This window comes from Moschus berezovskii, chromosome 18, assembly GCF_049115385.1.
Source record: "Moschus berezovskii isolate FMDL1 chromosome 18, NW_MosBer_1.0, whole genome shotgun sequence".
Classification (NCBI taxonomy): domain Eukaryota; kingdom Metazoa; phylum Chordata; class Mammalia; order Artiodactyla; family Moschidae; genus Moschus; species Moschus berezovskii.
In genome coordinates this window covers 77,551,116-77,564,643 of record NC_142477.1, presented here as the reverse complement: position 1 = coordinate 77,564,643, position 13,528 = coordinate 77,551,116, and the positions used below count along the sequence as shown (strand labels likewise).

The 13,528-nt window shown below is 48.9% G+C and overlaps 1 protein-coding gene across 1 annotated transcript in view; it reads right to left on the bottom strand.

Annotated features, from left to right (window-relative positions):
* The window catches only part of SLIT3 (slit guidance ligand 3), a 725,929-nt gene that overhangs the window by 63,901 nt on the left and 648,500 nt on the right, over positions 1 to 13,528 (bottom strand). The window contains exons 21-23 of the mRNA XM_055421786.2: positions 6,156 to 6,224; positions 4,226 to 4,297; positions 3,365 to 3,436 (exon numbers count right to left, since the gene is read on the bottom strand). Of these exons, the coding sequence (XP_055277761.2) occupies positions 3,365 to 3,436; positions 4,226 to 4,297; positions 6,156 to 6,224 (213 nt within the window). The remainder of the gene's footprint in view (positions 1 to 3,364; positions 3,437 to 4,225; positions 4,298 to 6,155; positions 6,225 to 13,528) is intronic.

Sequence of the window (13,528 nt, the reverse complement as noted above, 5' to 3'; positions counted from 1 at the left end):
CTGCACCCCAGAGCCCATGGCTGCAACCACTGAAGTCTGCACCCCAGAGCCCGCGGCTGCAACCACTGAAGTTGCACGCCCAGAGCCCACGGCTACAACCACTGAAGTCTGCACCCCAGAGCCCATGGCTGCAACCACTGAAGTCTGCACCCCAGAGCCCGCGGCTGCAACCACTGAAGTCTGCACCCTAGAGCCCACGGCTGCAACCACTGAAGTCTGCACCCCAGAGCCCGCGGCTGCAACCACTGAAGTTGCACGCCCAGAGCCCGCGGCTGCAACCACTGAAGTCTGCACCCCAGAGTCCACGGCTGCAACCACTGAAGTCCGCACGCCTAGAGCCCACGGCTGCAACCACTGAAGTCTGCACTCTAGAGCCCATGGCTGCAACCACTGAAGTCTGCACCCGAGAGCCCGCGGCTGCAAGCACTGAAGTTGCACGCCCAGAGCCCATGGCTGTAACCACTGAAGTCTGCACCCCAGAGACCGCGGCTGCAACCACTGAAGTCTGCACGCCTAGAGCCTGCGGCTGCAACCACTGAAGTCTGCACGGCTAGAACAAGAAGCCACCACACTGCAACAAAGAGTAGCACCCGCTCGCTACAACAGAGAAGGTGTCCAGCTCTGAAGACCCAGTGCCCAAAAAACCTTAAAAAAAGCCTACTTTGTTTCCCACCCCTCTAAATTATAAATGTTACTACTTTCATTCATCTTTACCTCTGTCTTCATTTATTACAGAAATGACTTGATGTTACCAAGTTAGCCTTCAGTGGTTCTCTTCATTTACCCATGCTCCTTTATAGTCCTTTGTTTATCAGTTATAACTGAAACATATACACAAATCAGGTTTATTTTTTCATACAACGCTGTGTAGTAAACAGGCTCCCACGCTGCTCTCTAGTTTTCCTCTTTACCTCTTTTAATAATTGGACTTCATCGACCGGTTGCACCATGCTTTCCTTAAATATTCCCACTATGGCCCTTCTGAGTAATATTTAAAATTTAGGTTAAAAATAACAGCACAACCAAGTTCTTAATGCAGAGAACCTTTCTCTTTTTTTGGATTATTTTTTCATAAAAATTCCTAGGTGCACACTTACTGCAAGAAAGGATACAAATATTGTAAAAGAAATGTAGCCCATAAACATTTTAATTTTTCCTGCTTTGGCCCTTATGCAGAGAATGGTTGCTCCCCACTGAGGTAGACAGTTTGGATGAGAGCCTCTAAGATCCCCTTTTCTGTATGAGATCCCATCATTCTAAAATGATGCTGCGAAAAGCCTACCTGTTTTGAATCATGAGACAAGCGTAAGTGTGTTGGACGTGTTTGTGGACTCCTGGTGACCTAATGACAGCTCTGGTCCTGGAATGACACCAATGAGCTGTTGAGGAAGCAGGAGATCCTGGGCAGGGGGTGCTATGCACCCCACCACCCTGGTCGACAGACAGATGGACAGGCAAACCTCTTCCTCCCTTCCACACGTTGAGCTGCCCCAGCCAGAATGGCTCTAATTATGAACACATGTACACAGACCCCACTGAGATGGTGGGTCCCACCCCTGGCAGCCCATCTATGCCCAGAACTAGAAGACTGGTGGCGACGGCGGGACAACAAGCTGGGATTGAGGGGTGGTGGGGGAGCAGGTCCAGCCGTAGCCCCGGCCAGTGAGACAAGCCCTATTGTATTCAAGTAGAAACAGGGAAATGGTTTTGCTGATGTTTGTATTCTCCAGCTCCCCTGAGAAGCTGGATAATAAATAAGTGACAATAACAGATTACACACTGTCAGCGCGGGCACTTTTTTGCCCCTAGAGAATTGATCTTTAATAACAGCACAGATGACATGTGGTGGGAGTTGTCGCTGACACTGGTGTTTCGTGGGCCTCAATAAATCACATCAGCTTGGAGGCTCATGAACGGACCCACTTGTTGGGTGCTGTCTGCTGACCATCACTGGGTCCTGGGAAGGATCCCAGGGCTCTGAGTCAGAAGGCTTGCTTCTGCAACCTTCTGACCGCTGAATCTTGGTCCAGTGATGTTACCAATCTGGGCCTCAGTTTTCCTATCTTTAAAATGGGTATAATTCTCTCACTCTCACAACACTGTTTGCAGAAGATTTCATGAGGCAATGACCACAAAAATCCCAGTAAAATATGGCTATGACTATTATATTCATAATAGGCCAAAAGGGTAAGAAGCTGACAGGTTTGGGAGCAGAGTATCTGGCATCTCTCTTCTCACAGGAATATTATTCAAAGGATCCTCCTTTGCCAAGAAAACAGGTGCAATATGGCAAAGCACAAAAATCAGGTGACAAAGGCCCAGCATGAGGGGTGGCAGTGAGGTGTCACTTCTGCTGTTGCAAGTACTGATGTGAGAACAGTCATAACAAATGCATATAAAGTGTTTCTCATGGACAGAGCTGTGCTGAGTGCTTTACACACAGTATCTCATTTAATCCTCATAAGATTCTGTGGGGCAATTACCCTCATTATCTGATTTCATGGATGAGAAGACACACATCTGGGGAGGGGCAGAGCCATGCCTGGAAAGCAGGGGACCCGACGGCCACCTCGCCTTTGCTCAGAGGTCACCTGCCTCAGCTGGCTGTCCCCTACCCATGCGCAGCCTGGCCAGTGGTGGCGGGCGGGTGCGCTGTGGAGGCTGCTGACTGCAAAACTCTGTTCAAAGGGGCGAGACAGCTCAGCCCTGCAGGAATGCAGAGGGGAACCTGGGAGGGCCAGGTCTCTCCATTTTCCAAGAGCGTATACAGAAGTCGGGATTGATACGGAAAAAAACTCCTGATATTTCACTGTTAACAACTTATTTAAACTTTGAAGAACTTCGTGAGTTGACTCTGTTCCGAACAGACAGCTGTGTGTACACTGGCCCTGGCTGCTCTTTCCCAGCTTGGGCTCTCTGAGGCAGGAGCTCAGTTTCCTTGCAGAGGTTCGCATTGTTAACTTGGCCCTTCTGAAGTCAAGGGGACTGACTGTGAAATAATGACCATCAGAAGAGAGGCCAAGTGCTGCCTCCTGGGCTCTGCTGGGATGCGGAGCATAATCACATGCAACTACAGATCCTAATCCTCACAAGGGAGGAGCTATGGATCCCGTTTTGCACATAAAGAAGTTGGAAGTCAAGAGGGGTTAGTGATGTGCGCCAGGTTGCTCAAGAGGAAGTGGGCTGGAACCCGCAAAGACTGACTCCTAAGCACGAGCGCTCTCTGCCCCATGGAGCAGATTATGAGTGCCGGGTGGGGAGGGCCACGGGCTTTGAGTAAAGGCAAGCTGGTAATGGGAGCGCTCGGCCCTGTCTGCCGTTACCAGCGAAGGATGAGCCAAGGGCGGCTCAGTGGGGCACTCACAGCACTCGGAGGGACCGCAGCCCGTTGAAGGAGTGGACGGGGATGCACCGCAGCCGGTTGTAGCTCAGGATCCTGTGGAAAAGGACACACAGGCTCTGTGGGCCCCTCCTAGTCTCAGCTGTTGACGCATGCATGAGTCCCCAGTGTGCGCCAGCCAAAGCAAATGGTTTCTTTACCGTCTCCAATTTGATAAACTGGCAGAAAGCACCCTAAGGATAAAGGGAAGAGAAACATCCCCTGCCACTCCCGGAAGCTCGCGGTTTCGTCTCCCCGCTTCCGCGCAGGCGCCTTAGCGGGCTGGCTCCCTGAGCAGCTTCGCTATCGTCTCCCTCTATTGTGCGCACAGTGCACAGAGCTAATGGGCAACAAATGGGTCTGAAAGCGAAGTCGCGTCTGACTCTTTGCGACCCCGTGGACTGTAGCCCACCAGACTCCTCCGTCCATGGGATTTTCCAGGCAAGAAGACTGGAGTGGGTTGCCATTTCCTTCTCCAGGAGATCTTCCCAACCCAGGGATTGAACCCAGGTCTCCTGCATTGTAGGCAGACGCTTTACCGTCTGAGCCATGAGGGAAGTCCAAATGGGTCTGGGCAAAATATAATTGAGTAGGGAAAATTCACAAATCACAGGAGGTATTCCAGACATGAACTTCTTCAGAAACAATTAGGTGCCAACCCCTTTCTACCTGCCCAGAAAGTGGAGTTACAACCTATTTTGCTTCCCTTCTGATGATGAAGGTCTGGCCTGTGCTGGGTCAGCCACCGTTCTGAGGATCACTGGAGCAGAGCACGAAAGCCGGAGGGACAGGGGAAGGATACACTTTTTGCCAAGCCTATGTTAAACGCAGTAGCTCTCTACTCACAGGGTGGAGAGGTGAGACATGTTGCTGAAAGTGTAGTTGGTCAGCATGCCAATGCTGTTGTTGCTCAGGTCACTAGGAAAAGAAAACAGAAGGGTCACATTGTACTGTCAGTTGCGTGTGAAGGGGGTCTTCCCAACTTCCACACATGCACATGTGCCTCCCAAGCATCCATCCATCCGTTCATTCACCCAACCACCCACCTATCCATCCACCCACCTGTCCATATGTCCATCCACCCATCTTCCCATCTCATCCCATGTTTATCCACCCATCCATCCATCTACCTGTCCATCTGTCTATCCACTTATCTTCCAGTCCATCCATGTATCCAGCCATCCAGCCATCTTCCTATATGTCCATCAGTCCATCTATCCATCAGCTCATCCATCCATGCGTCCATCTGCCCATTCATCCACCCATCTGCCCATCTGCCTGTCCACCCATTTGCTCATTCACTGAGCTGTCCATCAGTCCAACCTTCTGTTTGCCTATCCATTCATCCACCCAACCCATCCATCCGCCCATCCACTCATCCTCCCATCTGTCCATCTGCCTGTCCACTTCCCTGCCCATCTGCCCTTCATCCATCTATCCATCCATCTATCTGCCCACCCATCCACTCATTAGTACAAATGTTCATTTTTAATTGAAGATTTATTCAATCAGTCATTCAAGCAACTGCCATTTATTCATTCCTCCGTTTATACAGCTGTCTACTCATCAAATTTATTCTACCAGCAAAACATAATACACAAGATAATAATTTCTTCTTGTTCTAGAGCTTTTTATTCTCCTTGATCAATTCTTGCTTTCACAGTCCCTCCACCTTCCCTCTCTCCCAGCATTCATTTTTTCCCATCTTATCACATTCTTTCTTAGAGGGAATGAGGTTGGTGGGAGTGAGATCCTCTGCCAACTGCAGGCTCCAGCTTCTCACCAGGAATATATATCCAGAGCAGTGGTTTTCAGAATCAGCTGTACATTAGCATTGCCTGGGGGGCTTTATGTCCTCTGAGGCCTGAGTTTCATGGCCAGATATTCTGATTAGTCCAGAGGGGGCTTGAGCATCAGTATTTAAAACAAAACCTAAAGTATTGTGATGATTCCTATAATCAGCTGAGGTCCAGGGCCATTGCTCCAGGGCTCCCTGAATGGGGCATCTTTCAACTACCACTTGCCCAAGGATCCTGCTTGCCCTCTTGGCAAGGTAGTGAGGCTGTTGAGAGACAAAGCTCATGGACCAGCCAAGTTCCTGAGCCCCACCCATGCCTAGCAGCCCTGCTCCTCATTCAGGGGTTTTCCTGGGTTTTGGCAGACTTGGAGACAGTGGCAGCTCCCACCTAAAGGAGTCTCAATTTGAACTATCTCCCTGGGTCGGGAAGATGCCCTGGAGAAGGAAATAGCAACCCACCCCAGTACTCTTGCCTGGAAAATCCCATGGACAGAGGAGCCTGAAGGGCTACAGTCCATAGGTCGCAAAAGAGATAGACATGATTTAGTGACTATACAACAAACAACTTAGAACATGTACTAACTAAAGAAGTACGAAGAAGAAATGCCAAATTTATGCTTTTGGCCATCCTGAGTGCAGCCACTGTTTGCAAGAAACTGAAGACTAAGGGATCTCAGGAATTTAATTGGGAGCCCAGAAGGTCAGAGGCTCCAAAGGCAAGGAGGGAGGTGATGCAGGTGGCTAACGAGGCTGGGCTCTGGGTATTTCTGTGTGCAGTCCTCACTTGGTGAGGTGCGGCATATCTGGTTGGCCTGTTCTTCCTAGCTGTTTCCTGCTGCTCCACCCAGGGGGAGAAGTGCAGGGATACCCCAACGGCTGCAGTGCCGTCCTCCCCTTCCTCCACATCTGTTTCTTAAGCTCCCCTAGGAGAGAAAACTAAACATCCCACTGATGTCCCACTGATGCTGGGCTCCTTACATGAGTGTCAGATGTCGGAGGCTGGATAGCTCCTTGGGCACGGCTGTTAAGTGGTTTCCTTCCAGGTACCTGAAAGAGAGGTGCAGAGTAATGCTGGGCAAAGAGATGTCTCCTGTGATTTCCCAGGCTGGACTGGGTCTCTGTTTTGCTCTCTCATAGCTCTTCCCCTCCCACTTCAAAGCACAAACGACATCTGTCATCTAATATTTATTTGCATGATTGTTCAACTAAGGATGTTTTTCCACTGGGCTGCTACCTCCATGATGGCAGGGCTCTTGTCTAGATATCTTCAAGAAAATTAGAGATAACAAGGGAACATTTCATGCAAAGATGGGCATAATAAAGGACACAAATGGTATGGATCTAACAGAAGCAGAAGATATTAAGAAGAGGTGGCAAGAATACACAGAACTGTACAAAAAAAAATCTTCAAGACCCAGATAATCACGATGGTGTGATCACCAACCTAGAGACAGACATTTTGGAATGCAAAGTTAAGTGGGCCTTAGGAAGCATCACTACGAACAAAGCTAGTGGAGGTGATGGAATTCCAGTTGAGCTACTTCAAATCCTAAACGATGATGCTGTGAAAGTGCTGCACTCAATACGCCAGCAAATTTGGAAAACTCAGCAGTGGCCACAGGACTGGAAAAGGTCAGTTTCATTCCAATCCCAAAGAAAGGTAATGCCAAAGAATGCTCAGAATACCACACAATTGCACGGGTCTCACACGCTAGCAAAGTAATGCTCAAAATTCTCCAAGCCAGGCTTCAACAGTATGTGAACCATGAACTTCAAGCTGGATATAGAAAAGGCAGATGAACCAGAGATCAAATTGCCAACATCTGCTGGATCATCGAAAAAACAAGAGAGTTCCAGAAAAATATCTACTTCTGCTTTATTGACTATGCCAAAGCCTTTGACTGTGTGGACCACAACAAACCCTGGAAAATTCTTAAAGAGACAGGAATACCAGACCACCTGACCTGCCTCCTGAGAAATCTGTATGCAGGTCAGGAAGCAACAGTTAGAACTGGACATGGAACAACAGACTGGTTCCAAATACGGAAAGGAATATGTCAAGGCTGTATACTGCCACCCTGCTTATTTAACTTATATGCAGAGTACATCATGAGAAATGCTGTGCTGGAGGAAGCACAAGCTGGAATCAAGATTTCCAGAAGAAATATCAGTAACCTAGGATATGCAGATGACACCACCCTTAGGGCAGAAAGTGAAGAAGAACTAAAGAGCCTCTTGATGAAAGTGAAAGAGGACAGTGAAAAAGTTGGCTTAAAGCTCAGCATTCAGAAAACTGAGATCATGGCATCTGGTCCCATCACTTCATGGCAAAGAGATGGGGAAACAGTGGAAACAGTGGCTGACTTTATTTTGGGGGGCTCCAAAATCACTGCAGATGGTGACTGCAGCCATGAAATTAAAAGACCCTTACTCCTTGGAAGAAAAGTTATGACCAACTAGACAGCATATTAAAAAGTAGAGACATTACTTTGTCAACAAAGGTCTGTCTAGTCAAAGCTACGGTTTTTCCAGTAGTCATGTGTGGATGTGAGAGTTGGACCAGAAAGAAAGCTGAGCGCTGAAGAATTGATGCTTTTGAACTGTGGTATTGGAGAAGACTCTTGAGAGTCCCTTGGAGTGCAAGGAGATCCAACTAGTCCATACTAAAGGAAATCAGTCTTGAATATTCATTGGAAGGACTGATGCTGAAGCTGAAACTCCAATACTTTGGCCATCTGATGCAAAGAGTTGACTCATTGGAAAAGATCCTGATGCTGGGAAAGATTGCGGGCTGGAGGAGAGGGGGACGACAGAGGATGAGATGGTTGGATGGCATCACCGACTCGATGGACATGAGTTTGAGTAAACTCCGAGAGTTTCGATGGACAGGGAGGCCTGGCGTGCTGTGATTCATGGGGTTTCAAAGAGTCAGACACGACTGAGTGACTGAACTGAACTGAACTGGACTGGAGGCCCCAGGACAGTATACAGAGTGGCACACAGTAGGTGTTCAAGAAATTATTTGTTGAATAAAGCACGCACATTGTACCTGGCCCTCACAATACCCTTACGTGGCAGGGATTCACAGATTCTGACAGAAAAGTTCAGAGAGGTTAAAACACTTGCCCAAGGTCACAACGTGAGCAATGGCTGAGTTAGGACTTGAACCCAGGTCTCTCTGACTCCAGTTTTTACCACAGTTCCCTATGGTCTCTACTTAGCTACTGGAGGGTATGGAGAGCTGAGTCAGGATTCATCTTCAGAACCCTAATTCCATGTTGAGCATCTCTGATGTGCATCTCAAAACTGAGGAAACAGGCATGTACCTGAAACCTTGGGCATGGTCCACAGCAGGATGACCACACAGGAAGGGCCAGGGTTCAGAGTGAAGTGCATCAATAGGAGACTCCTCCTGGACAGACAGAGGTTGAGCCTAGACCTGCCTGGACTTTGGGTGCTGAACCGCCCTGCTCATCAGACACATGAGTGTGGCTGGAGACAGAGAAGGCAGTCTTCTTTGATGATGAACCACAAAGGTAATCACTACCCTTGAGAGGGGACGTGGGCCGATTCATTCATTCCCATCCTTGCTGTAAACCCTTTTACCTGAGATTCCTGCTGTTTAAGGACAAAATAGCAAGACTTTTCAGGTGGTTTTTAATGCCTGCTCTGATCTCCTGGATGAGTTTCCCTTGATTTAAAGCTCTCAGAGTTTTTTCTTCTCTCAGTAATAGTCAACCTCCAGCTGCTCCTGTTCACTGATGCTCTGCCTGCCTTGGGCTCCATGAAGGCAAACACTGTGTCTATCTTTTTCTAGACCAGGACTTCTCAACCTGCAGTATACATGTAAATCACCTAGCATCTTCCTAAAAGGCAGATTCTGGTCTAGTAAGTCTGACATCAGGTTGGAGAGTACATTTCTGATAGGCTCCTGGGAGATGGCGGAGCTCCTGGTCTACAGACCACATCTATCACAACATGACTGAATGGACAAAATAGGTTAAAATAGGATATGGGTAAGTTTGTCAGTGCTTCCCAGCTGGCTCAGTGGGTAAAGAATCCACCTGCAATTCTGGAGATGCAGGGGACGCAGGTTCAATCCCTGGGTCAGGAAGATCCCCTGAAGGGAGGGCATGGCAACCCACTCCAGTATTCTTGCCTGGAGAATCCCATGGTCAGAGGAGCCTGGTGGGCTATGGTTCATGGGGTCGCAAAGAGTTGGACACGACTGAGCAAGCAGCATGAACATGCCAGTTTGTCAATGACCAAATAGGGCTTAGCTTTAAGGACAAGTTGAAATGGGTAATATCATAATTTAAGGCCAAGTGACTTTATCCCCCTGACTGGCCCCAAGGGATCCTCACGGCACAGACTGCTAGGGAGGGCCCCACGTGTTCTCTGGTTGCCACAGCATGTTGTGGCAATCAATGTTCCTTTGATTCTCAGTTTCTACTGTGTATCTATTCTATGCTGAGAACTATGCCAGATGCTGGGGGAGATACAAACATGAACCATACCCCATTTCTGCCTTCAGGGAGCTTGACCATCTGCTTAAAATTCACCTACACACATGCACACACACACACACACACATGCACACGTGTGTGTGCACACACACACATTTAGATTATGCCCTCAGGCAGAGGAGCTTAGACAAATGATGCTGTCATTTATTCAGGCAGAAATATTTGTTGGGAAACTGAAATGTACCAGGTACTATATATACTGGTGAATAAGGCTGAGGTGGTGCCTATTTTCTGGCATTTAAAAATTTAGTGTGTGTATGGGGGGCGTGGAAGAGGTGAAGGGGGAGAAGGAGAGAGAGAAACACACACACAAAGTAGTGAAGGTTACAAACTGCAATGTGTGCTCTGAAGGAAAGAACAAGATGCTGTGAAAGGGAGTGCACAGGCTTACTGCAGAAAGGTGCAGCCACGGACGAGGCGCCCACAGGCGCGGGAAGCCTGAGAGGGCCCTGAAGGTGAAGGGAAGAAGGCGGCGGAGGCCACGTCTGGTGGGTGGGAGGACAGCCTGCGGCGGCAGATCACAAGGCAGTCAGTGCATCCGCCTGTCAGAACGGCCGCTACCAAACCGGCAAGGGACTTCCCTGGTGGTCCAGTGGTTAAGAATCCTTCTGCCAATGCAGGGGACATGGGTTCAATCTCTGGTGCTGGAAGACTCCACATACCACGGGGCAGTGAAGCCCGTGTGCCACAACTACTGAGCTGAAGCACTGCAACGACTAGAGCTCTTTGCCTGCGTCTGAACAAGAGCAGCCACGGCAGGAGGTCTGTGCATCGCAGCTAGAGAGCAGTCCCTGCTTGCCGCAACTAGAGAAAACCTACATGCAGCAACAAAGACCCGGAGCAGTCACAAATTAATTAATTAAAAATTGTAAAAAAAAAAAGCAAGAAACAACAAGGGTCAGAAAGGATGTGGAGGGAGGCATCACTCGTGTGTGTTCGGTCGCTCAGTTGTATTCAGCTCTTTGCCGTCCCATGGACTGTAGCATGCCAGGTTTCTCTGTTTATGGGATTTTTCCACTCAAGAATACTAGAGTGAGTTGCCGTTTCCTTCTCAAAGGGACCTGCCCAACCCAGGGATCAAACCTAAATCTCCTGCATTATCAGGCAGGTACTTTACCATTGAGCCAAATTAAAAATAGAACTACCATACATCCAGCAACTCCACTTCTGAGTAGTTATCTAAAGAAAACAAAAACACTGATTTGAAAAGATATGGGTACCCCGATGGGCACAGCTGCCTTCTTTACCGTGGTGAAGACATGGAAGCAAACGAAGTGTCCACTGACTGGTGATGGATAAAGAAGATGGGGTATACATATACAAGGGCACACTGCTGCTGCTGCTAAGTCGCTTCAGTCGCGTCCGACTCTGTGCGACCCCATAGACGGCCTCCCACCAGGCTCCCCCGTCCCTGGGATTCTCCAGGCAAGAACACTGGAGTGGGGTGCCATTGCCTTCTCCGACAAGGGCATACTACTCAACCGTAAAAAGAAAGAAATTCTGCCATTTGCAGCAACATGGATGGACCTAATAGATCTTATGTAATTAAAAGAAGTCAGACAGAGAAGGCCAAAAACTATGATTTCACTTAAATGTGGAATCTAAAAACCAAAACAAACAAAATAGAAACAGACTTAGAGATGCAGAGAACTGGTGGCTGCCAGGGGAGGGAGGCTAGATAAAGTAAGTGGAGGGCATTAGTGACACACATTTCTGACGATAAAAAAAAAACAAGTCACGGGAAGGAGTTGTGTAGCATAAAGGACACAGTCAATAATATTGTATATGAGGACGGATGGTAACTGGCCTTACTGGGGTGATCATTTCACAATGTATAAAAATACTGAATCACTATGGTATACACCTGAAACTAATACAGTATTGTATATTAATGATCACTCAATTAAAAAATCCAAACCTGGAACTTCCCTGGTGGTTCAGTGGTTAAGACTCCACATTCCGTTTGGGGAAGAATGGATACGTGTACATGTATGACTGAGTCCCTTTGCTGGTCACCTGAAACTATTGCAACATTGTTAATTGGCTATCAGTTCAGTTCAGTTCAGTCACTCAGTCGTGCCCAACTCTTTGTGACCCCATGGACTGCAGCATGCCAGGCTTCCCTGTCCATTACCAACTCCTGGAGTTCACTCAAACTTATGTCCATCGAGTCGGTGATGCCATCCAGCCATCTCATTCTCTGTTGTCCCCATCTCCAAAAGCCCCCAATCCCTCCCAGCATCAGAGTCTTTTCCAGTGAGTCCACTCTTCGCATGAGGTGGCCAAAGTATTGGAGTTTCAGCTTTAGCATCAGTCCCTCCAATGAACACCCAGGACTGATCTCCTTTAGAATGGACTGGTTGGATCTCCTTGCAGTCCAAGGGACTCTCAAGAGTCTTCTCCAACACCATAGTTCAAAAGCATCAGTTCTTTAATGCAAAATAAAAAGTTTATATATAAAGAAACTCCAGACTCAGATCAAACAGAGGGCTCAGGGTTGACCCCTGGTCAGGGATCTAGATCCCACATGCCACAGTGAAGATACTGTGTGCTGCAACGAAGAGCCAGCGCAGCCAAGGAACGAAACATGAACACAACCCTCCACCCCCAAAAAGCAGCCTGCAAGATGCTTAAAGAGAGATTTGTGAGAGTCCCATGGACTGCAAGGAGATCCAACCAGTCCACCCTAAAGGAAATCAGTCCTGAATATTCGTTGGCAGGACTGATGTTGAAGCTGAAACTCTAATACTTGGGCCACCTGATGGGAAGAGCTGACTCATTTGAAATGACCCTGATGCTGGGAAAGATTGAGGGCAAGAGGAGAAGGGGACGACGGAGAATGAGGTGGCTGGATGGCATCACCGACTTGATGGACATGAGTTTGAGTGAACTCCGGGAGTTGGTAATGGACAGCGAGACCTGGCGTGCTGCAGTCCATGGGGTCACAAGGAGTCGGACACGACTGAGCGACTGAACTGACTGACTGAAGACAGTTAAAATCCAAAGTGCAAGGAGAGACCACGATTGCAGACAGGCGCAGGGGTTGGTGTTTGGGGAAACTTCCCGAATGCCTCTTCCCCAGCATCACCTGCAGAGCATTTACACTGTGTGGACACTGACCCTGCCCCTCATCAGGCGATGGCAGTGGACAGGCAGGCAGGTGAGATGAGGCTTCCAGCTTTCTCTGCTGGGCAGGGAGGCTGTGGGGTGGTGGGCTTCTGGGGTCCACTCAGGCTGAAGGAGGAGAGACAGGCTGTACTGGGCCGCCGCCCGCTCACCTGCAGGAAGTGTTTTGTGGACAGTGTGGCACACAGGGAAGCTGGGAGGCAGGAGCTGGGTAAGTGAGCAAGGCTGCTGGAGGCGCTGGGCCAGAGGCCGTCTCTGCTGGAGGGAGACCAAGGAGCCGCAGGCAGGGCGAGGCTGGGGGAGTCTGGCCTCGCCCTCCTCGGCAGCGCAGTCTCACTGTCCTCAGTTGCCCTGCCACAATTACTCAGCAGACATGATGCATCTGAGGTGACTAAGATGCCCAAATACGCCAAGCCTCCTTGCTGGATCTTCACAGCAGGCCCCGCGGCTGCCACATCGGAGGGTGGTCCTATGGCTTGGGTTTGCTGTGCGGCTCCGAGAAAATTACTTAACCCGTGTTATCTTGTCACAGGTAACACAGTGACAAGAAGACTAACAACACCAAAACAAACCTCACCAACACCTGCTGAGATGCACACCACAGCGCTTTGGGACAGAGGCTCTGGTCTGTTATCTCCTTTGTCCTCTGAAGCTGGGCTGTGAACATGTGTTTTGCTGGGTACTTTTGTCCACCAGTGG